The sequence below is a fragment of the Furipterus horrens genome, unplaced genomic scaffold (genome assembly GCF_987537825.1).
Source record: "Furipterus horrens unplaced genomic scaffold, mFurHor1.1.pri manual_scaffold_10, whole genome shotgun sequence".
Classification (NCBI taxonomy): Eukaryota; Metazoa; Chordata; class Mammalia; order Chiroptera; family Furipteridae; genus Furipterus; species Furipterus horrens.
The window spans coordinates 71,253,281-71,275,537 of record NW_028327180.1 but is presented as its reverse complement, the minus strand read 5'-3'; the positions used below and the strand labels follow the sequence as shown (position 1 = coordinate 71,275,537).

At 41.0% G+C, this 22,257-nt stretch overlaps 1 protein-coding gene across 3 annotated transcripts in view; it reads right to left on the bottom strand.

The window, feature by feature from the left end:
• Positions 1-22,055, bottom strand: part of NR3C1 (nuclear receptor subfamily 3 group C member 1) — a 100,408-nt gene extending 78,353 nt beyond the window's left edge. For 2 of the 3 annotated variants that reach the window (XM_090288079.1, XM_090288081.1), the window contains exons 1-2: positions 19,850-20,320; positions 16,288-17,490 (exon numbers count right to left, since the gene is read on the bottom strand). In XM_090288079.1, the coding sequence (XP_090144205.1) occupies positions 16,288-17,477 (1,190 nt within the window). In that variant the 5' untranslated portion in view covers positions 17,478-17,490; positions 19,850-20,320. Of the gene's footprint in view, positions 1-16,287; positions 17,491-19,849; positions 20,321-21,874 lie in introns of those variants that run through there. The other variant, XM_090288080.1, reaches the window with a different exon arrangement.
• Positions 22,056-22,257: the final 202 nt, after the last annotated feature.

Here is a 22,257-nt window from a genome sequence, read left to right as displayed (position 1 = left end):
ACTTTCAGAGAATATTCTCTTTAAAGAAAAGCCAGATATATAAAGAAATTAGATAATAGAAGCAATGAAATTATTTACAAAACCCCCAAAATTTGTGAAGATACGAGAGGGTTGTTCTCCTTCAGATTTATTCTTATTTACCTTAATCAAGGTCCTAAGAATTTCAAGTAGTGGAAGAGTGTCTCTGAGTAAAGGAACTTGGGGTTGGGGAGGGAGGGAGTGGGAGAGGCACATGGGAAGCACGCAGCACCCATTCTAACAAAATACCCATCACATATGCATTTTTCAGTTCCTCTTCAAACTTACAGCCCAAAAAATCAGATAATGGTACTGGAGGTTAAAGGCTCCATTACGTAACTATAATTACGGGCCTACCTGGGAGAGATTGCTGGTTTGGTTCCCAGCCACCACAATTAAGCAAGTTGTCACCTTTTTTCTGGTGGAGGGTCTTTCCATCAATTTCTGAAAAAATGCAACATCTGTGAAGTGCAATAAAGCGAAGCACAATAAAGTGAAGTGTGCCTTTACTAAGTGAAAGTTAAGACCATAATGAGTCCGTTTAAGAACTATCAATTAATGGAAAAGGCTTATGTACAGATTGCTATGGCACAACGAATAGAGCTCTCAAGAAGGAAACTTGGGTGTGAAGAAGCTATCTAATCTCAGCCGACTCACTGAAAGTCATAGCTAATATTTCATGAGCGGTTTATACCTGCCAGACCCTGTGCTATGAGGGTTACATGCATTATCTCATTGTGCCCATTATAAAGGTGAGGGAACCGAGGGTATATAGGGTTAGGATTTTGCTAAAGATTGCACAACTGTTAAACAGATTTAAACCCAGAAAATCTGACTGCAGTCCTAATTCGTACCCACAATACTACACTAATTGTACTAGGCCTTGGTTTCCTCACAGGAAAAGTGAGGACCAATATCAAGACTGAACCCAGTTTGACTTCTGTGGTTCTATGACAATGACAGGAACAAACTCTTTGGTGGTTTGTGTTTTGGTTAGTGACAGGGATTGGCACCCTTCCCTAAGAAGAAACGCCCTTGGAGTATATGCTAACATTTATTTATTATCTTTTTTAAGAGAGGGGGAGGCAGAAAGAGAGAGAAACATCCATGTGTGAGAGATACATTGATCGGTTGGTTGCCTCTCACCACCCCCCCAACCAGGGACCTGGCCCACAAGCCAGGCATGTGTCCTGACTGGGAATCGAACTGGTGACCTTTTGGTCCACTGAGCCACACCAGCCAGGGCTATATACTAACATTAACAACTCTATCTACTCCTTTGCTTCTATGCACAGATGGGCACAGCAGTGAAGCTAGTTTGGGAAACAACTCTACTACCCACACGCCCTGGTCAGTTCCATCTCCCAGCAAAGGTCTGGCTGCCCTGGGTTTTCTCTTCAGTGCCTGCCAGAGTGAATACTAATTTAATGTCGAATGAGTAGATAAATATTCCACAACCTGTACTGTATAAAGCCTAAAGTTGGATACCATTGTTTTCATGTTTCCAACAAATCTTTTAAATGTAACATCCATAGACCATAAGCTCCACAAGGACAGAGACAACAGCTGGACTTGCTCATAACTGTATCCTTTGCAACTTATGTTATTGGCATATAGGAACTATTCAACACAAGTGCTGTTCTTATTGCTGTTACTGGGTTTACTCCTAAAAGGGGTAAAATATATTATTAAAGGCAAGGCCATGCTATTTGTTTCCTCTTCTGTTTTTTTTTTATTCAAATAGCCAACTTAAACTGAGTTATCTTAAGTGCTAGGTGCCATAATGAAAACATACCTTGTCCTGAAGAAGAATGAATCTAGCTGATGAGATAAATCAGAAATATATAAAGAAAACAGAATTAATTCAATAAATATTTACTGGGTACCTACTATGTGCTCATCAGAGTTAGGTGTAAAGAATGGTAGGGCCGGCAGCTGCCACATGAGACCTTCGGGTGAGGGAGAGGGTGCGAGGAGCTGGGCTAAACAAAGGCACCTGCACAAAGTAAGCCGGCGCTAAACGGGGCCGGCCGTCACACAGCGCTGAGAGCAGAGCGCGGCCTGTGCTCCGGACGGCAGAGCTGCCCCGCTCCAGCACACGCGGGTCCGCTATGGTCAATGCTAGCATTTGTGACGACGAACTTGTTGGTGATGATTTACGTTTTTTCATTGGAAAGAAAAGTATACACATGGAAAGGCTAGACTGTGATTTGCTGTAATCCTTGTGAAAAGTAATCTAGAAATACCTGTTAAAAAACGTAAATATACATACCCTTGACTCAGCAACTCTACTGGGGGGAGCTGTGCTTAGAAACACAAATCCCTACGTGAAAAGAGTGTTTTATTGGAGGCTTGTTTTTGTAGTGGCAGAAATCATGGGAAAACCTGAATGGAATATTGTACAGCTATTAGAGAGAATGAGATCCACATCTGTTGATCTGAAAGGATGTCCGGGGTGTACTGTTAGGTGGGGGGAGCAAGCTGCAGAGAAAGTGGCTTAAAATGCTCCTATTTGTATTTAAAAGCAAACAAGCCAGGATGCCTTAAATGGGGGGTAGGGCAGAGACAGGAAGGGAGGGAAAAATAAAAAGGAAAGGAAAAGTGATATTATAAATAAGCTTACAAACTTTTCCTGGTCCCTGTAATTTTACTGGAGGGACAAAACACACATTTTTTTTTTTTTGGAAATTTTGAAAAGGCATTTGCAAAAATCATATTGTGAAAACAATGACAAAAAAAGCCAATTCGGACTGTTCCTCTCATCTCGCGTATAGTCGGACAAGCTTTCTTGCATAAATGACCAGGATGGAGTTGCACAAAATTGTGCATAACCCAGATCCTTCAAGGGTGCTGGGGTACTCATGTGGCTTTTCGCTATGTGCCTGCTGGCATACAGTGGTGGTGGGAAGAAGATGGGGAAGCACTATGCTGTGAACAACAGAATCAAAGATGTTTTTTGATTATGGAAATAATACTGAAAGCACTGTTGTTGGAAGATTAACCTATCAGTGAGTGCAGAATGGACTGAGAAAAGGGAAAAGTAAGAACACATTCAAGACACTGCTGAAGTGGTAGGAGTTTGAACTAGGGTACGGCCAGCTTTTTCTGCTGTGCTAGCTTCTTGGGGAACAGAAACTTAATGCCTTCCTGGTTTCCAGCCGTTGTCTGTTACTCCTACACCCAGTCTCGGGGTCTTTGTGGTCTCAGAAGTGTTCCTTATTATCAATTTAATACTTTCACTTAAATTTCAAAGAATGGTTAGGCTCTTAAACTTATGGTTTTTTCTTTTAAAACATTATAGACTAATCACTAGTGATGTTGTTTTATTTAGGGTTTCGCTGATTTCTCTGGCTTTGACTTTTGAGAATGTTCACATACTTTGAGGGATGGCTTCCACAACAATCTCTCCTAATCACCATCTCCAGTTCTCTCCCTTCTCCCCTAGCTGACTGCACCGCACAAACTAGTCTCCCCGCCCCAATGGAATACTGTCTAATTCTCCAGCTATTCATTCAGCAGCTTCTGTGGCTGCTCTCCTTGGATGCCTTCCAGCGCCTTGTCCTTGGTCCTCCCCTCTTTTTTTTCCTGAACACTAAAGCAGTCCATTCTTAAATGACCTAATCTTATTTTCTTGTTTTAGCAGACTTACCTTGCATTTTCTCTTTTCTATACTGTCTTTACCATATTAATTTGAACTCTCTCACAACTCTTTCTCACCCAAGGATATGTTTATTGATTTCAAAGACAGAGGAAGGGGAAAGGGAGAGCAAAAGAGGGAGAGAGGGAAGGGGTAGGGGAAAGAAACATCAGCTGGTTGCCTACCATACGTGCCCGACCAGACCTGCAACCTAGGCATGTGCCCTGACCGGGGATTGAACCCACAACCTTTTGGTGTATGGGATGACACTCCAACCAACTGAACCACCCAGCCAGGCTCTCCCACAACTCTTAGTAGACGAGAAAACTTACTTTACTAACCTTCTGAATTGCTGTTATATACTATAGAGAGAACAAATTGAAAATTATAGACAGAATAAGTCAAATCCAAAATATAAATAAGCTGAAGAAAAAATTTAGAAATTCAGGCACAAATAAGATACCTTTCCTTTCCTGGAGTATTCAGAGATTACACACTTACCTGAAAAATGGGTAGATGGATTCCTTGCCCGACTTTCTAGGTAAGTCTACATAAATATATACATTAGATAGCTGCTAGAATAATGTCAGTGTGCAAACAAGTGAAAACCAAAGATGGAAACTCTGCTACAAAAGGTTACTATTCTGAGCAAGATAAATAAAAGAAAACAAAGCCAAACCTCAAACTCCTCACCTCCAAGCCTCAGTTACCCTAATTTGTTCCATGGTAAATATACCAGAGTTGTTCTAAGAATGTGGGAAAAGCAATCCATTTCAGTCTTAGAGCAAATTTAAAAACTGACAATTAAAAACACATTTTCTTTTCTTTATACATATTTTCTCTTTGTATACATAAGTGCTTGTCCATCTTAAAACTGATCTCCTATCTGGAGAATTACCCTGGGCAACCATCCCTCTTAGTGAAATTCACTACCTGCTGACATTTCCCTTCTCTGGAAAGACAGAAGTCCAGTCCATCCATACATAGCTTCTTGGCTTATATGTCGAGTTTGTTTCATATATATTTAACATGTATTTATTGAGGTCTTACTACATGCTATATACTCTTCTACTTGCTGGAATGTAGAAGTAAGCAAGACAGACTGTATCACTGATCTCCTGACACTTACATTCTAGCAGGGGGCGCAGACAAGACAAACAATTAGGTAGCTCATGCTGAGGGGAGGGAACAATGTGTGAGAGATGCCACTCCTTCCAACAGAGCTGTCAGAAGGTCCCTCCCACGGAGCTGACATTTCAGGGGAGACTAAAGTAAAGGGAGAGAATGAGCCATGTGGCTACCAGGGGAAAGAACATTACAGGCAGGAATTCCTCAGTTCTGGGTTCATGCATCAGGGGACCTAGAAAGAGGATGATGCTTCTTCTAGAGAATAAGGAGGTATTCTTAAGTGACTGAAGGAAAAAAAATGTCTTACAACAAGCATGCATAACCTGAGGTTATCCATTAAGGATAAAAACTGTGTTTTTTCCTTGTCTTGTATCACAAATGTATAGGATGACAGTACGTACATATTCGTTTCCTCCACAGGTGAGTGAAGTCTCCCACTGGTTCATTCCTAATCTGACCAGCTCATTCTTTCCATCTTTTCTTTCTTCTATCTCAGACTCCTTGTTACCCCTTTTTTTATTCCAAATAGCTGAATCAACACCTCTTTCCTATTCATCCCCATACTTTCCTTTATGAAGTTTTTTGTTTTGTTTTAAGATTTATTTATTTTTAGAGAGATGGGAAAGGAGAAATAGGGGGAGAGAAACATCAATGTGTGGTTGTCTCTCGTGCGCCCCCAACTGGGGACCTGGTGCACATCCCAGGCCTGTGCCCTGACTGGGAATTGAGCTGGCGACCCTTTGGTTCTCAGGCCAGCACTCAACTCACTGAGCCACACCAGCCAGGGCTAAAGTTTTAATTATGCCTTTCTGAGCATAAGTTTAACATCATCCTTCAAGGGCATATTTCAAAAAGCAAATTGGGCAGGAGGCGGAACAGGTATGAAGATCACTAGAACAGCAATTTTCAACATTTTCATCTCGTGGCACACATAAACTAATCGCTAGAATCCTGTGGCACACCAAAAAATATATTTTTTGCCAATCTGAAAATATAGGCATAAATTTGACTGGACAGCTACTGTTGTGTTGGTTGTTGTCATTTTTCATTTGACAATCTAAGGGGAAAGCAGTCGGTGTCCTTGACTAAATAGTCAGGTATCACAGCTTTTAAAAATTCTGGCGGCACACCAGAGTGCTGCAGCCCACAGGCTGAGATCGCTACACCAGAAGATCACTGAAGAGCTCTGTGATGTTGGGGACCCGGGGTGGGGGGTGTTTATCTTCTTTATCTCTATACCCAGTGCCAGCCCACAAATGTGCGCTGCTGCTAGTGCAGCTGGAAGGACCTTTGAGATCATGGAGTTACCCTCCTTCTCCTCCCATGTCAGGAACTCCTTTCTAAGAATGTGCATTTGTATATCTTGCACCTGTTAACAACACACTGTAGTGTTGCTGCATATATGTTTCCCAGTGTTCATACAGAACCATAAACATAACAAAATCTAATTTAACCAGACACCGGAAATAGAATTTAGAACTTTCATTTTTTTCCCCATGGGTCTCTTAGTTCTAACTTTTCCCTATGCCTTCATTTATTTACTCTGTTTTCTTTTAAAAATATATCTGTGGTGCACTGTGCAGTCCTGTTAAATAACATTATCAATTAAGGGCCACTCATCTCTAATATACCGAATTGGAGGTTATTTCACCTATTTTTCTGGTCTTCCCTTTAAAAATATTTCTTCTTCTTCGATTGTATTTAAAAGCTGGTGCCACAGACTGGACCAACACTAGCTCATTGTATGTGTTTAGTTATGAGAAGCATTTTCTCCCTAAATGAATACTCTACCACCCTCCATGCCAACAGAACTAAGAGATTTAAGGCTAATAAAAGAGTAATACCAATATTACAGACCTGCCATGCTACAATGGCTCTTTATTCCCTTTCTTTAGCCAGGGAAAACTTCTAAGTCATTTTGGGGGAGAAAAAATATTTGAGGAAAAAAACGTTGTTCTTAGTACAAATATAGGAAACCAGGTTCTTAAGCCACAAAGAGTTTCAGCACTAACAACATGATTACAAAAGGTATATCCTATTTTTAGTGCCACGGCATGTATCTTTATAATTTCAAAGGCTGGGATCCATTCCAATCCTAGTATTATATGAATAATAAACATGACCAAATTTTAAAAAACAACATTAATGACAACCAAAATTCACTTAGTTTTTTAGGTACTTTCACTAAGAGCAGAAAATTTGTTTTCAGGTTATAAGGAATAAAAGTAGAAAACATGTGAATTTTATATGACTCAAACTATTTTGTGGGTTTAAATAATTGTAGTGGACTTGAGTTGTTGTTGTCATAATGATTACCAACTACAGTTAATTTCCTGATACATGGAGAACAGGAATGGGAAATTAAACTGTTTTGGAGATTGTTACAGGAATTCACATTGACTCTGTATCTGCTGTCATCACAGGCCAAGGCAAAGACGGGCCCACCTGACTTGAACATAACAGTCATGAAAAACAATCAGACTTAGAGGTGAGTAATCTCTATTTTTTCAGTACTATGTCAGGAAAAGGGAATATATAAGTTGTTAACATAAGGCTCCTTGATATCTTACAGAAAAGAAATCAGAACTTAACCACTTGAGCACCATCCATTTCAGATTAGTAACCTTGCGGAGGCTAGGTGCTTATTTCAGGGATTTCAGGGATACTCCAACACAGTTTTAAACACCTTCTATAGATATTCCTACATGGGTTTGGTTTTTTTTAAAAAAAAAAACCTTAATGAAAACCAATGTTATAATTTTGGACATACTCAAATCACTTGAAATCATATAAATAAGGTAAATATTCAAGCTAAGGAATATATTCAATCCATTTTTGATTAAGCAACAACATTTAGGTGTTACTACAGTGTAATGAATGAGTCCAGTATTCTTTTGTGGCTTACAAGCTGGTTCTGAAGGCAATTTCAAAAGAGGAATAATACACATAGCTTCCCAAGGTGGAGGCTTAGGAATACAATTTTCACTCTGGGTTTTCTGTTTAAAAAAAAAATTAATCTATTTTATAGTCACACCTTGTCCCTAATAAACTCAGCTGGATTCCAGTTAACAAATTTCACATACAGTTCTAATTAAATTTTTTAAAGTTTCCCTTTAAGAAAGCTGCCTACAAACTTAGTAAGTTAAGAGTTTACATTGGTATGTTTACCAATACAAATGTCATTTAACTTGTTTCTGTACTTGGCTCTTTGTCATATAAAAAAAGATTTATAACTGGTTTCATCCATCAAATATGTCTTACTCAAGTTTTGTTCAACCACTTGACCAGTAAAGAAAAAGTTCATAAATGCAGTTTACAAGGAAGTTTCATAATTCTGTCAAATTTATACACTTAGAATAAATTTTGGTATTTAATATAATCAGAAGCTCTTTTCCATACATCTAATAACTTCATTCTCATTTTCAGGCAAATTAAAGTTTCTTAATGAAAAAAGATCTTGCATATTGTTTTTAAAAAAAGAATACCAGACAATAAAACAGAAAGGGGATATTCTAGCATTTATTAATAAAAATATAACAATGTGGGTGAAGTTATCAATATGGCCATTAAATTTAAATGGTTCAACTAATATTTAATAAAATCCACTGAAAAGCTAACAATAAAAAAAATCAATGTAAATATAAGTGATCTTGGCATCTGAAGCCTTTCAATATAGCAGCCTGCAGGAAATTAGCATCCATGTCCCGTCAGGGATCACACACAGCGGACAACGGGAAAGTCTAAATGCCTGATAAATGGAAAACACCTGCCCAGGCACAGGTGCCCGACTGTCCGCAGCCAACGAGGGTCGTGCTGCTTTGTGCTCAGTAGACTTGGCAGAGCTTTAAAAATTCCGCCCTGAGTTTTTACAGTACATTTTAATTTTCAAAGTGAACACCCGTGCTGTGAGGCAGAAATGCTGAGGCAAAGGCTGAAACTTGACAGAAAGTAATAATGACAACACAGGGCAGCAGGGGTCTGATCCCATTTCTCCTTTATATGTTTAAAGATTCACTGAGGACAAATGAAATTTTTAAAGACCCAGGAGGAATTTCTAACATGATATTTCATTATTTCCCTACAGATCAATATTGATATTTTTTTGACTATTCTTTTCTTTTTTTACCTCTTTAAATGTCTCAAGTTTTCCCACCTGTAAGATTAAGGTAAATAACAGCTGCCTCTGTACTTCATAGATATCGAAAGAATCAATAACTTAATGTAGAAACTAGAACTGAAAACCTTCATGGGGTTGCTGAGAGGTTTAAACTAGATGAGTGCACACACACACAGTTCTCAGCAGTGCTGCCATGTAATTCGTGTTCAACATTATCAGAATAAAAGGCTTAAAAATACATACAAAAGCATGTGGATACTGTATATTTTAAAAAGTTTAAACTAGTTGATTTCATATTAACGTTCATAAAACACCTGGCTAGTCTGTATTATGTTTCAGGTCTCTAGAACTAGAGACCAGATGTTAGAAGAAGCCTGCCGGGGAGCTTAGGTACTGAGAATTAGGATATTCGACCCAGCAACACCACTAATTTGGTGATTTTTCTCTAGACTCTCTCTGTGGGTCTCATTTCCTCACCTGAAAAAATATGAGTGTGGGGAGCAGGTGTGCTCTCAAGTCTCGCTAAGCTCTCACCTGTAAGCACTGGGCCTAACACACAAGCCAACTGTGAACGCGAGGGCCCTCCCCACCCCCCCGCACGGCCCACAACACTGTTTCCATGCATCCACAGACCATCGACATTATTCAAATTCTTATCTCATAAAAATACCAAATCTGGGTTAATTTTTTCCTTTTGTACTTTATAATATATCAAAAAAAGGTCACAGAACCAACTTTGTATACCATTCTCTACCACAACTGCCTCCTGCACTAAAGTGATAGGTTAACAGGATTGCAAAACTTTAAACAGAAATACACACAGACATTTTGAAAGTAATTACTATATAACTGTAAAGAAAGTATTTTGATTCCAAAACACCTAATTACTCAAGGTCATAGATTAGTTCAACTCAACCCTGGAACTCAGGTCTTCTGATTTTTAGTCTAGTTCTTTACTATTATATCTACTATTGAATAACTAAATCAAATTGTTTGGGAGGGATTTGAGGGTCTATTTTTTTTTATTTTAAAGAACCAAATTGTAATCAAAATAATCTTGAAATTAAGAAAGCCCTTATCCCCAGTAACAACAAAACATTAAAACAACAACAAAGTAAAAGAGCGTTCATAATGAACTGATAGTTTTAATATTCAAAATGTGACTATCATAAGGTCATAAGTCATTGCAATGCCCCAACCAGCATGAATAATAAATCACAGACTAAATTATTTGTCATTTACCAAAAGCTTTTAAAAATTGGCTATCAAATATACTTTTATAATAGACAGTTAAATAAATGGAAAATTATGAAATCAACTAGAACAAAGGCTAATTTTATGAGAAAAATAAAAGTTAACATTTATTGCAACAAACTGTATGTCCTAAACACCACATACTTAGGGTAAACTCAAAATGTTAGTTACGAAAATAAAAAATCAATGTAAGACACTGTGATAAACATTTACAACTACATAATCATATCATTAAACCTTTCTCTCCCCATATACATATATTTGGTGCCCTATAGGGTGAAGGAAAAAAATTCTAAAATAAGGTATGTTTATTAAATTTGCTCCTTGTAGACACTATTAATCTTGCTGAAACATGTTCAAAATAAAAAATATTTGAATGCACTGAAAATTAATATTTGAGTTACTCTGTAATAATATGTTTAAGCATGCAGCTCTACCAAAGATAAATCATTAATATTTAAACTGGCCAAGAAATAAATTAAAGGATGACACACTTCCATTCAAAATAAATGGCTTTAAGGACTATATTGCAATATAAATACTTTAAAAGACTGTCTAGCAACTGCAGAACCCTATAATTTATTCTATATATGAACCATTAAATAAGAATTTAATTTCTTCACTATTCCAGCAGAAAAATGTACAACCCATGGAAATACATTACTAAAGGAAAGGGTTGCATTCCATAGTCAGAAGACAATGAATGTAAAAGTGTGTTACAGAATACGAAGTGGTTATATCATTAGACACCATCGTTATTTCAACTACATTCCATTTATTAGATACTCATTGATTAAATAGCAGCCTAAATATTCAACAAATATGAACTTGATCTTAGCTGAAGTAATCTAAAAAGAATTAAAATGTTCATTCCACCTTTTTTTTGTAACTAAACCTAGCAAAAGCCAATGACATAACCCTATAAACAGAGCTTTATTGCCAGAATTAGCTTTAGACTTCTATCTCAAGTGAAAGAAACTAAACTGTAATCCGAGCTGATACATTCCCTTATACAGAGCCCCACATTTCTCTCTTTTTGGTCTTCTGGATTCATGACAGTTGATCAAATTGTTGGTTTTTGGAACTGTTCTTGGTATTTCCAAACTTATCTCCCACCATTCCACACCTCGACTGCTCCTCCCTCTTCCATCCACTGTCCCCACACCACCTGTTAATTCACAACTCCACTGGAAATCCCGTATGTACTGGACATTTGTGATGGTAATGAGGAAAAAAGAAGACAATCTGTCAAAATTACTTGTTTGGGGAGTTAATCACTGTCTACAATGAATTTTTAACTGTGATAAAATTGCACATTTTCTAAAATAAACTTTACTGTGTAAAATAAATACAAAAACCACCATTAAAAGTCACATAGAAATGATCACATGCAATTCAAGGGAAAGGAACACTTAATGATCTTTTCTTTTTTTAAAAAAAATGGAAGTCCTCCATAGGAATATTTTTATTTACCTGAAAAATACAAAATCCAAGTAGAATAAGCCAGAAGAAAATGAGAGCACTTGACTCTCTGAAACTACAAAAATAAGGAGAGCCTGGGCTTTTAAACCCTTCTGTAAAGGTCAATAAGTAATTGATTTTTTTTTTTCAATTACAGCTTAATTCAAAAAATATTTCTTGAAACTTCTTTTGCAATACAATTCACCAATATATATATTGTCTATGACTCAGAAATATGGAAGCAAGTGCCCATTAATTTGGCAAATACCTGTAAATATTGCATTACACAATTACCAGGGTGTCCTTAGAAGGGTAAAAGCACAAACTCTATTTTGCTATTTAATTGGCTCACTTTGGTAGTAGTACACAATGAGCATTCACTGCTAATTAAAATTAGGTGTGATTAAAAAATAATTTTTTTTTTTTAATGTATTGATTTTAGAACAAGAGGGCAAGAGAGAGAAACATCAAATTGTTCCACTTATTTATGCGTTCATTGGTTGATTCTTGTGTGTGCCCTGACTGGGGATCAAACCGCAATCTTGGCATTTTGGGAAGACATTCTAACCAACTAAGTTACCTGACCAGGGCAAAATTAGGTGTGATCTTTAAGAAAAAATGTGTTTTAAGAAATATGCCTCAGGCTTATTTTATAGCTAATGTAAATTAAGATTTTCTAGTAACTAGGCTATTTCAATAACTTGCAGGCCAGAGTGGATAAGACTTACATAACCAACCAATTAATACAGATGCTCTTTGACAACAGGCACTCACACTAAAATAAACCCTTCTGATCCAATCTCTAAAAGTCTCAAAAGGCCTCTCAAGTGCTTTCTACCCACATATGAATTCCACTATTAACACAATTTGCATTTTAACCTACATTGATACAACGTATATTTCAGAATACATCTTTCATAAAATTTAGAGATTTAATAATACATTAAAAGTGGTCAGACTAAAATATCTGTAACCCCAACAGATAAAACCAGAATAGCATTACAATAAAAACCATGTTATCAATTACAAAAATATCATGGAATAGCCAAAGAAACATCACAAGAAGTAATTTCAATAAAAATCTGACTACATGTTGGTCCCACATTTCTGTATTGGAGTCATTACACACTAAATTGAAACACCTGAAAACACAGGTTTTTTTTTTTTTTTTTTAATGTTTTACTAATCATAGTCATAACAAAATATGGAGTTAAAAAAAAAGATTTTTATCATAAAGCTGAAAATGAGCAAGTAAATAAATAAGCAAAAGCAAATTTCCTTTAACAAATTCAGCAATAATTTTATATACGTGAATATCAGAAATATGAAATTTAAAAAAACAATTGGCATACTCACTGCCAAAACCTTTGGAAGGAGGGGGAGAAAAAAGTAGGATGTAAAGAAAATACTGAGTAAAAAGGGGGGTAGATAAAATCAAAACAAAATTTCTTTCGTTACGCCTCCTCTACTTCTGCGAAAACATTTAATACGATGTTAATAAGAAAAATGAAAAAGGGGCAGACTTTGCATCACTCATCCTGCGTTTGTCTAGGTCTTCAATTTCATTATGGTAATGAAATTAGACACAGATGCAAGTAATAATGAGAGAGGTTAAAATCAACATTAATGTCTGCAGCTTCATTAGGTGACAATCATCAGAACCCTAAACCCTAAAACAGAGTTTACAAACTCATTTTGCATCATTCTTTCTCTCCAATCTTATGCTTCAGAAACCGGTCAACTTTTTAACACTAATAATCCCAATGAAAGCTCTAATTCCACCTGAAACCATTTACTTCTCTGACTCTTTTCAGCAGCAGAAATGTGCCTTAATCAGTGTTACAAGTTTATGCTGAATGTATTGAATTTCAGTATTTAAAAAGCATATTATGTTAGAATGGCTAGTTTATTTTAAAGAATGTATCTGAACATCAATAAGATTCCTCTTGCTTTACTATCAATGAACTTAATCCTTAGAAAGAAAATACTCCACTATGCTCAAACCTGACATTCCTAATTTTACAATTTAATGTGGTAATTGGACGTTGTGCTATTTTGATACATTAGAAGGAACTACCTCCCCCCTCAAAACACTATGAAGTTTTTTAAACATTCTAAAAAAAACAATTTTAGCTGTCATCTTAAGAAGTCAATTGATTTATTTTTTAATTTAAAAAAAATACAAGTGAAGTTATTAGATTAGTGGCATTTACTATTTTTATACCAAGAGTCAGAAAGTCAGTATTCAATACAGTTGTGGTCTCAACATGTTGATTTATCTGCCAATCATTCAGGGTCACTGGTCACAGCCAATGTTTAGCTAGAACCATGTAACATATAGAGAAGATGAAGCAACCAATTTTACTTATATCAGGGTTGTTGTTTGGAAACAACAGACTTATTCAATGATGGTTAGAAAAGAAACATTGTTTCAATTTATTTGGAAGAAGCTTTGTTCTGGGTAATCACAGTTCCCAATGTTAATGCCAAAAGGTATAAAATTTTAAACATTACCAAATGATCCCGTATAAAATATCATACCTTCATTAGGATACAAATTACTGGTTACAATTCAAATCACACATCATTCAACTGGACATTAAAGAATCTTGAAAGAGCCACATCATCATTGCTTCGCCTACCCTCGTAAGGTAGCTGTGAGGCTCAAATTAAATATATGTGAAGGTACTTAACATGTCATAAATTACTATAAAAGGTTTTATAATGATCTATGGGTAACTATGTTCACCTGACTTATGCTCCAGATCCCAGATTTTACAGGGCTTAATAAGAGTTCATTGTGAATAGAAAATAAATCTTCTTCCAAGCCTTTTTTTATAGTAAGGAAAATGATAACAATACCTTGGCAATTATCAGAACAACATGCACTAATAATCCCCAAGAGTTTTCTAAGATACATTATTTTACTTTGTATAATTACGTTTTATATAAATCAATGCAATCATTTCCTACATCTTAGTCAAATCAACTAAGCACATTCAACCATTAATTCCACTGACAAAAATTTTGATATTGAAAAATTTAAAACACAGCATGTCTTTTACCAATTAAAAACAACAGGTTATGTGATAAGAAACATCTCAAATCTCCTTACTAAAAACATCTTAAACCTTCGATTCAGAATGACAGCAATACAAAGTACTGTTTTTTTAAATAAAGATAATTACTTGAATAGATTGGTAACTCGTCTACATTAAGACACACAAGAGCCAAGTGTCTTTTTTTTATTTTTTTTATGTGAAACAACTAAGCCTTTTTAAAAAACAGAACATAGCCTAAATCTAAATCTAAACTTTTCCCCAACAAGAAAAGCTTCCTATTTAAAGAGAGGTAGACAGAGAGAGAGAGAGAGCGAAGAGAGCGAAGAGAGCGAAGAGAGCGAGAGCGTGAGAGAGAGAGAGAGAGAGAGAGAGAGAGAGAGAGAGAGAGAGAGAGGAGAGAGGGAGAGAGGGAGAGAGGGAGAGAGGGAGAGAGGGAGAGAGGGAGAGAGGGAGAGGTGCGCATACATCTCAGTGTTAGGACATCTTTTAATCAAAAAAAAAAAGGATTTTTAAAGGGAGTTTTAAATAACACCTTCAATGACTAGTTAATGAGAACAATGACTATCACTAACATTTAAGAAAAAATCTTGAAATGCTTATGTACAAATAAATCACTGTGTCTACTATGCCTTTCAAAAAAAATAAATAAAGCCTACTGATCAATCTTGTATTTCTGCAATCGCATTTTTATATTTTCCCTCACACCTAAAATGTGAGATACAACTACTATTTATCTGAATTGGGGATGGCGGTATGGGTAGAGAACTTAAATCCTACTGATGGATGCATCTAAGTTTAGAAGTTTTGCCTAGTAATTCCATTTTAACAGATCCTTTAGAGGTAAAACAAAAATGTCAGTATACTTATAAATGACTGAGAAAAAGAAGATAGAGAAACACATCAAATGATAGTTGAGAAATGAACCTTAACAATGTTGGCCAACAGTTATGTATTTGAGAGCTTGTGGAAACATCTGAAAATAAATTTTGTTTTTGCATCAAGTTGCCATCAATTCCTTTCTTAAGAGTTTGATCAGCAGACACGACTTGGCTACTTTAGGTCAGAAACCTGGTGGGCAAGTCCCATGTCTAAAACTATGGTCCGGGATACTGTTCACTGCATTGCTTTGACTTATTGTTAGTACATCTTATTTTTAACCCTTTAATCTCCTCAAGTTAACACTTGCCAAGTGTGCAAATTCAGAAGCACAACTTTTGATTATGTGAAGTATGAAGGGTACTTTTCATTGCCATGTAAGCATATTCTAAAACAGCTTAAATGAACATACACAATGAACATATTTTATCTGCAGAAATTATACCCCCTTGAACTTATACAATTTTTACTTAAGATACCTGTTAATGAGCAATATTATTTAAATTTTAAATAAAATTGTCAAACACTGGCCAAGAGGATACTGAATGCCAATATTCAGACAAACTTGAAATGATTGTGTACAGAAATATCACTTAGGTTGCCTACCATACTATTTTAAAAGGCTATTTAAATATGAATAAGCACATTCATCTCTGGAGAACACACACAAATAAATGAATATTTAAATCTATCAATCTGTCTCAGACGTTAAGAAACAGAAAAAACAATCTTACCTTGAATAGCCATTCGAAAAAACTGATTGACCAGGGAAGTTCAACGTCCCCAAGGAAGTCAAGTTGTCATCTCCAGCTCCTTGGCACCTATTCCAATTTTCTGAACCAATAGGGATTGGTGGAATGACATTAAAAACAGGTTTCTGATCCTGCTGTTGAGAAAGGGCTGCTGTATTCATGTCATAGTGGTACATCTGTCCCCCAGAGGTGCTCACACCGTGAACAGAAATGGCAGACATTTTATTACCAATTATATTTGCCCCAGAAAAGCCGGCCTGACAGTACACTGGGCCCAGTTTCTCCTGCTTAATTACTCCAGGGGTGCAGAGTTCGATGAAATCTTCTTTTTCTGTTTTCACTTGGGGCAGGGTCACAGTGGTGGGGCTTGAAAAGATCATACCTCCATTATCCTTAATTTTAGGTTTAGTGTCTGGTAAAACGAGAGGCTTACAGTCCTCATTTGAGCTTCCTTCCAAAAGGAATGGATCATCCTCTCCTGCCAAAGGAGAGAGCAAACAGTTTTCGTCTATCATGAGGTCTGATCTCCATGGGCTCTCGTTCATCTCTTTACCTGGAGACCCAGAAGAAAACTCCAAATCCGGCAAAATGTCAAAGGGTCTTTGGTCTGTGGTATACAACTTCGCACTGCCCCCGTTGGTGCCGGTCTGGCTCTTCGAAGTTTGCGGTTCTGAAGACGCATCAGAGTGCGTTTTTGCAAAGTCTTTCTCCATGGGGGCAGCAGAAACAGTAGCGGATGCTGAAGTGCTGGGCTTCTCTGGAACACTGGTCGACTTACTGAGGTTTGCAATGCTTTCTTCCAGAAGCCGAAAGTCTGTTTCCCCAGAGGAAAGGCTGATTTGGCCCTGCTGTGGGAATCCCAGGTCGTTCCCCATCACTTTTGCGTCTGTCTCTCCCATATACAGTCCCATAGAGAGTGACACTGCCTTGGACAGATCTGGCTGCTGCACATTGCTTCCCGAGCCTTTTGGAAAATCTGCAACCAGAAGTCGCTGCTGCTTGGAGTCCGACTGAGAAGCAGCAGCCAGTGAGGACGAAGATGTAGAGAGCTTCACGATAGCTCCTCCCCTTAAGGTTTTATAGAAGTCCATCACATTTCCTCTCTCCGGAACAAGCACACTGCTGGGGATTTCTTCTCTCCTGGCGGGGCTTAATGATTCCTTCGAGTCCATCAATGAATGTCAGCTACCAAAAAAAAAAAAGGGGGGGGGCATAATAAGCTATAAAGTCACATTATCTCTGTGATCCGATTAGTAAGAGCCTGTTAAAGGAGCCTTTTAGTTAACTCCGAATCTAATTCCCTGCCATCAGAGGAGCAGTTTCTGGCTTCTAGAATAAAAAAGCATTTCCCCTGCTCCCATTCAGTGCGCCACATTTAAAAGTCCAATGCAGTCCATTTGCATGGCTGAGAGCAAAACTGTATCAAACTAAGCTTGACTATTCAGCCTGCCACTCACAGAACTGTAACCTCCTTAATTACAGACATTATAATTCATTATATCTGATTATTCTAAAGGTTCAAGTTGATGTCAAAGTATTTAATTTAAAAAAAAGAGATATGATCATTAAAATGCCAGCCTCTTTTCAATCAAGGCTGTTTGCTTTTCTGAGACTCAATGCACATAAAATTTGATAAATACTGTGCTAGAATTCTCTGTCTCTGATTATCCCCAAATTGCCCTCCTACTAGCTAGTCACACATTCAAACCTTTTAATACAACCGACTGGTAAACCACGCACATTTTATCTGAAAAATAGTGATGATCTGTTCACCCTCCAATAGTCTAGGAAAACTCTTATTTTTAACTCACATTTTTCACTAAATGTACCTGTTGAATAGCGTCTGCCTTCCAATTTTGGACATACAAAATGCAGCACAACTAAAATTTAGATTTTATTTAAAATTTAGATTTTAAAAAGTAAAATAGAATACGTAGTAGCTTTTCACTATAACTTTAGCTTATTTAAATATAACAAATGCAGTCCCTCTCAATCCATACAACACAGTAAAATATAGATGAAGGTGCATTCTTTTAAAACTACCTAAGGCCCTCAGTATGAAATAATATATCTCTAAATTAGATGCTTCCTTTCCAAATATCAAAATACGGAACAAGAGAAAAACCCAGAACGGTAAAATCACATTCATATAAATCAAGCTTTTAAAAAATCCAATAAAATACTCAGAATAATATTTTTTTGCATTCTAAACCTTTACCTATGCCAATTTTGAGCCTACAGTATTCTCTAGATGGTTAGGTTGCTAGTATATTGCTAATAATCAGAATGTTTTTGAAAAACAGGCAAAGACTTTGATAAGCATATTTGCGACTTTATAGTCAAATCCCATCTAATGAAAGGAAACTTTTTCCTGTACGGAGACTTACAGAAGCATCAACTTCACTGGCCCTCCCTGAAAACGGAGTGTGAGGCAGGTATGGAGAAGGGTGGGAATCTGTCACTACAAATCTTGAGGGTAAACTCCTTACCTCCCCTTCCCTGTTTATCCGATAATGATCTCTCAACACAAGGTATCAAATGGAACCAAATAAATTTCCACGCGCTTTGACAGCAGCCCTCAAACTCGAAACCCAAACAATGCCTCATAAAACCAAATGCCCCCCTCTCCAACGACTCGATCCCCCAATTTACATCGCAAATAACCCTGGCACTTCAATCGGCCTTAACGAACCCTGCCGTGGGGTCGTAAGTGGCATTACAAGGCTGCCACGAACAAGCCTGCAACCCAAATGTCAAACGCGCACTTGTCAAAATCCTCACCAGAAAACGAGGATGGCTCGGCAGGGTCTTTTCCGAAAACGGATCACTTACAAAACGCCAGGCGCGAAATGCTGCCAAGCGCCAAAGAACCAACCCGGTGGGGGGAGCCGGGAGCGGGAATGAAACGTGCGAGGTTAGAGAAATGTGTCCAGACCTGTTGAGTTCTCTCCCGACACGCCCACTCCTACCCGATAACGCCAGCCCGGGCAGGGCCGAAGTCTCAAAGCAGCAGGCTGTCAGCCCCCCGGGGGTGCGCGCACACTCGCCCCAGCTAGCCGCCCGAAGTGAGAAGAGCCGGAGCCCCTACAGAACCCCGCCGCGCTCGGGCACACCAGGGTGGAGTGGAAGCACTCGGCCGAGTAGCATTCAGACGCGGCTCTCACCATAAAAATGGGTGTCTGGGCGGCCCCCTGGGAGGGAAAAGGAAGGGGACTTGAAAGAAAAAAAAAAAAGAGGGCGGGGGGAGTATTCCGCACCGCGGCTGGCTGGAAACCCTGGGAAGCTCTAGAGGGTCCGCTTGTAGTCACAGCTCAGGTTCCTCCCCCTCCACCCTGGGCAAGGGGGGGTGGGGACCGCGGCCGAGGGAGAGGAAGAGGCCAGAGCTGTCACCCGCGCAGTGCCCTTTCGTCACCATCATCGGGCCCTCACCAGCCCCCACTCTCACTCCCCGAGGCTAATAAAAGTTTGCAGGCTCCCACGGCGGCCCCCAAACGGCACCTCGGGGAGCGAGCGCCCGCGCTGGCCCCAGCCCCCAGCCTCTTACCTCTGCTTGAGGGGCCGCTCACCAACACCGTCCGCAGCTCCCACCGAAGCCGAGATAAACAACTTAGCGTGTGAAAGCAGGAGGGAGATATTTTTTTCTTAAAAGAAGGAAGTAAACAGCCGCCCCCTTCTCCATGGCAGGGGGAGCCCCTATCTAAGAAAGTCTCGCATTTCCCAGCTGACAAGCCAGCCCCTAGCCCCGCGCCCGTCTCTTCGGGCCGGGTCTCCCGGGCGCGCGTACTCTGTCCCGGCGCCTCGCCGCTTCAACCGCTCCAGCTGCGGCGTTTCCTTCCACCCACTAGAATTCGTCCCCGACGGGCGGGCGGGCGGCGACTCACGCTCCCGTCACAGACTCGAGATCGCAAAATGGAGGAGGAGGAGGAGGGAGGGAGAGAGGGAGCGCGGACACGCGAAAGGGCTGCCCGGACGCGGCGAGCAAGCGGGACTGAGCGGGACTAAGCGGGGGGGCGGGCGGAGGCGGTGCCACGGCGCGCACACTCTCTCTCGGGCGCGCACACACACATGCGCGCGCGCTTCTACTCCACCCCCGGTTGCTCCCCGCCCGAGGGGCCGAGCGGCGGCGGCGGCGGCGGCGGCAGGGAACTGTGCAACCTGTTGGCGACGCTCGGCAACTGCACGGGCGGTCGCGGCTCCTGCCCCCAAGCCCTCCTCGCGGGCCTCGCCACCCTGGCCCCCACGGCGCCTGCACGCCCGCGACCCCGGCACGGCCCCAGCCCAAGCAGCCCGCCGGCATCCCTGGGGCGTGCGGGATCGTCCTCGCTCACTCAACCCCCAAGGAAAAAAAAAAAAAAAAAAAAAAAAAGAGGAGGTGGCGGGGGGTGGGGAACGACCGACCTAGTCTCTCTAGGGCGCGTTCAGGAGTGAAGCCGAGTTTCTCTAGTTTCTCTTCTGCCTCCTTCCCGCCCAGCTCCGCGACTCCCGACCCACTCCGGAGCTCGCCCTGTCGCTCGCAGTAATCGCCGCCAGCGCCCCTGCGGGTGACAGCGGTTGGCTAGGGGAGCCAGGGCGCGGCCCGCAGGAGAGCCGCGGGGGTGGTCCGCACCGTCGTCCCCGGGCCGAGTTTCTATAAGTGTGTCACTTAGCACGGAGCTCTAGGGTTGCACGGAAACGGTGCTGCAGCGTCTCGGACGCCCTCGGGGCCGGCCAGCCTGACACGCCCTTTGGGGAAGCTTAAGGGAGGGCAGGGCAGAGGAGGGGGTCCGCGTATACGTACTCTGGGCTGCGGGGCAGTCGCGTGCCGGCAGGTCCCCCACCCCCGCATCGTCTGGGCGGCCTGTCTGCAGCCGCCGCCGCTGCTGCCGCCGCGCTCTCGCACTCTGAGAGAAGTTGCAAAGCAGAACCCACCCTCCCCCGCGCCCCGGCCCGTCCCCCACCCTCTTCCCCGAGTCTGCGAGGCGGCGGAGGCGGCGGCAGCGGCAGCAGAAGGAGGTGCCGCCTGCCAAATTCAACCCCCACTCCCCTGCCTCCTAGCGCGCTCACACTTGAAGGAAGTTGCACGCCAAATGCAAAACCTCCGGCGAGCTGGATTTCTTTGCACTTTTTCCCCATTATTTTTAAGGAAAGCTGGGGGTGGCAGGCCTAAAAGCAAGTTGCAAACGAAATAGTAAGTTGCTTGCAAAGTACGCCACCCCCCAACTCCTGACCTCTCCTTTCACCCCCCCTCCAGGGCCCGCGTCCAAGCGTCCCGTGGAGGCCCCTCCCCGATTCATGACTTTTGCTGCACTCGACTCCATGCGTCGCCCACCCTTTTCATATTGATGGGACCCCAGCCCCTCCAAATAAAACAAAAAACACGCGGCTTTAAAATGTCAGCATTAAACTCCCTCCAGCTGTTCCCGTTACGCGCCTCCCCCTCAACCCGAGGGAAACACGTGGCCAATCCCGGAGGCTAGTGGCTGGAGCTAGGGGTGTCCGCGCGGGAGGTAGCCGCCCCAGCCCCCTTGCCCCAGCTCCCCGCGTCCGGAGGGCGTGGGGCCGGGGCCGGGACCGGGACCGAGCCTCCTACCTTGTGCAGCATATACTATGATTTTTGTGACTCGGGGAAAGGTGGTGCTGTGTTGCTTTAGGGTTTCGGAAGGTAACTTTTGCGCCCCCACAGGTGACAGCGCTTGCCAGCTTCTGATGGGGGCGGAGGCTGCCGCAGCTCCACCTAGTCCCTGCCCAGGCGCTCGGCCGCAGCCACTCGCTCCCTTGGCCGCTCTGACTCCGACGGCAGCCGCCTCTGCTCTGACATCTTCAAGAGGATTGGGGAAGCGCGTGCCGGAAGCCGGTTGCCGCCATCTTGGTAAAGGATGCTGACGCCAAGGCGGCCCTGCGGCCACCATCTTGGCAAAGGTTCTCGATCGGAGCATCGCAGTCACCCTCCCTCGGTTCCCAATGGGTTCGCTG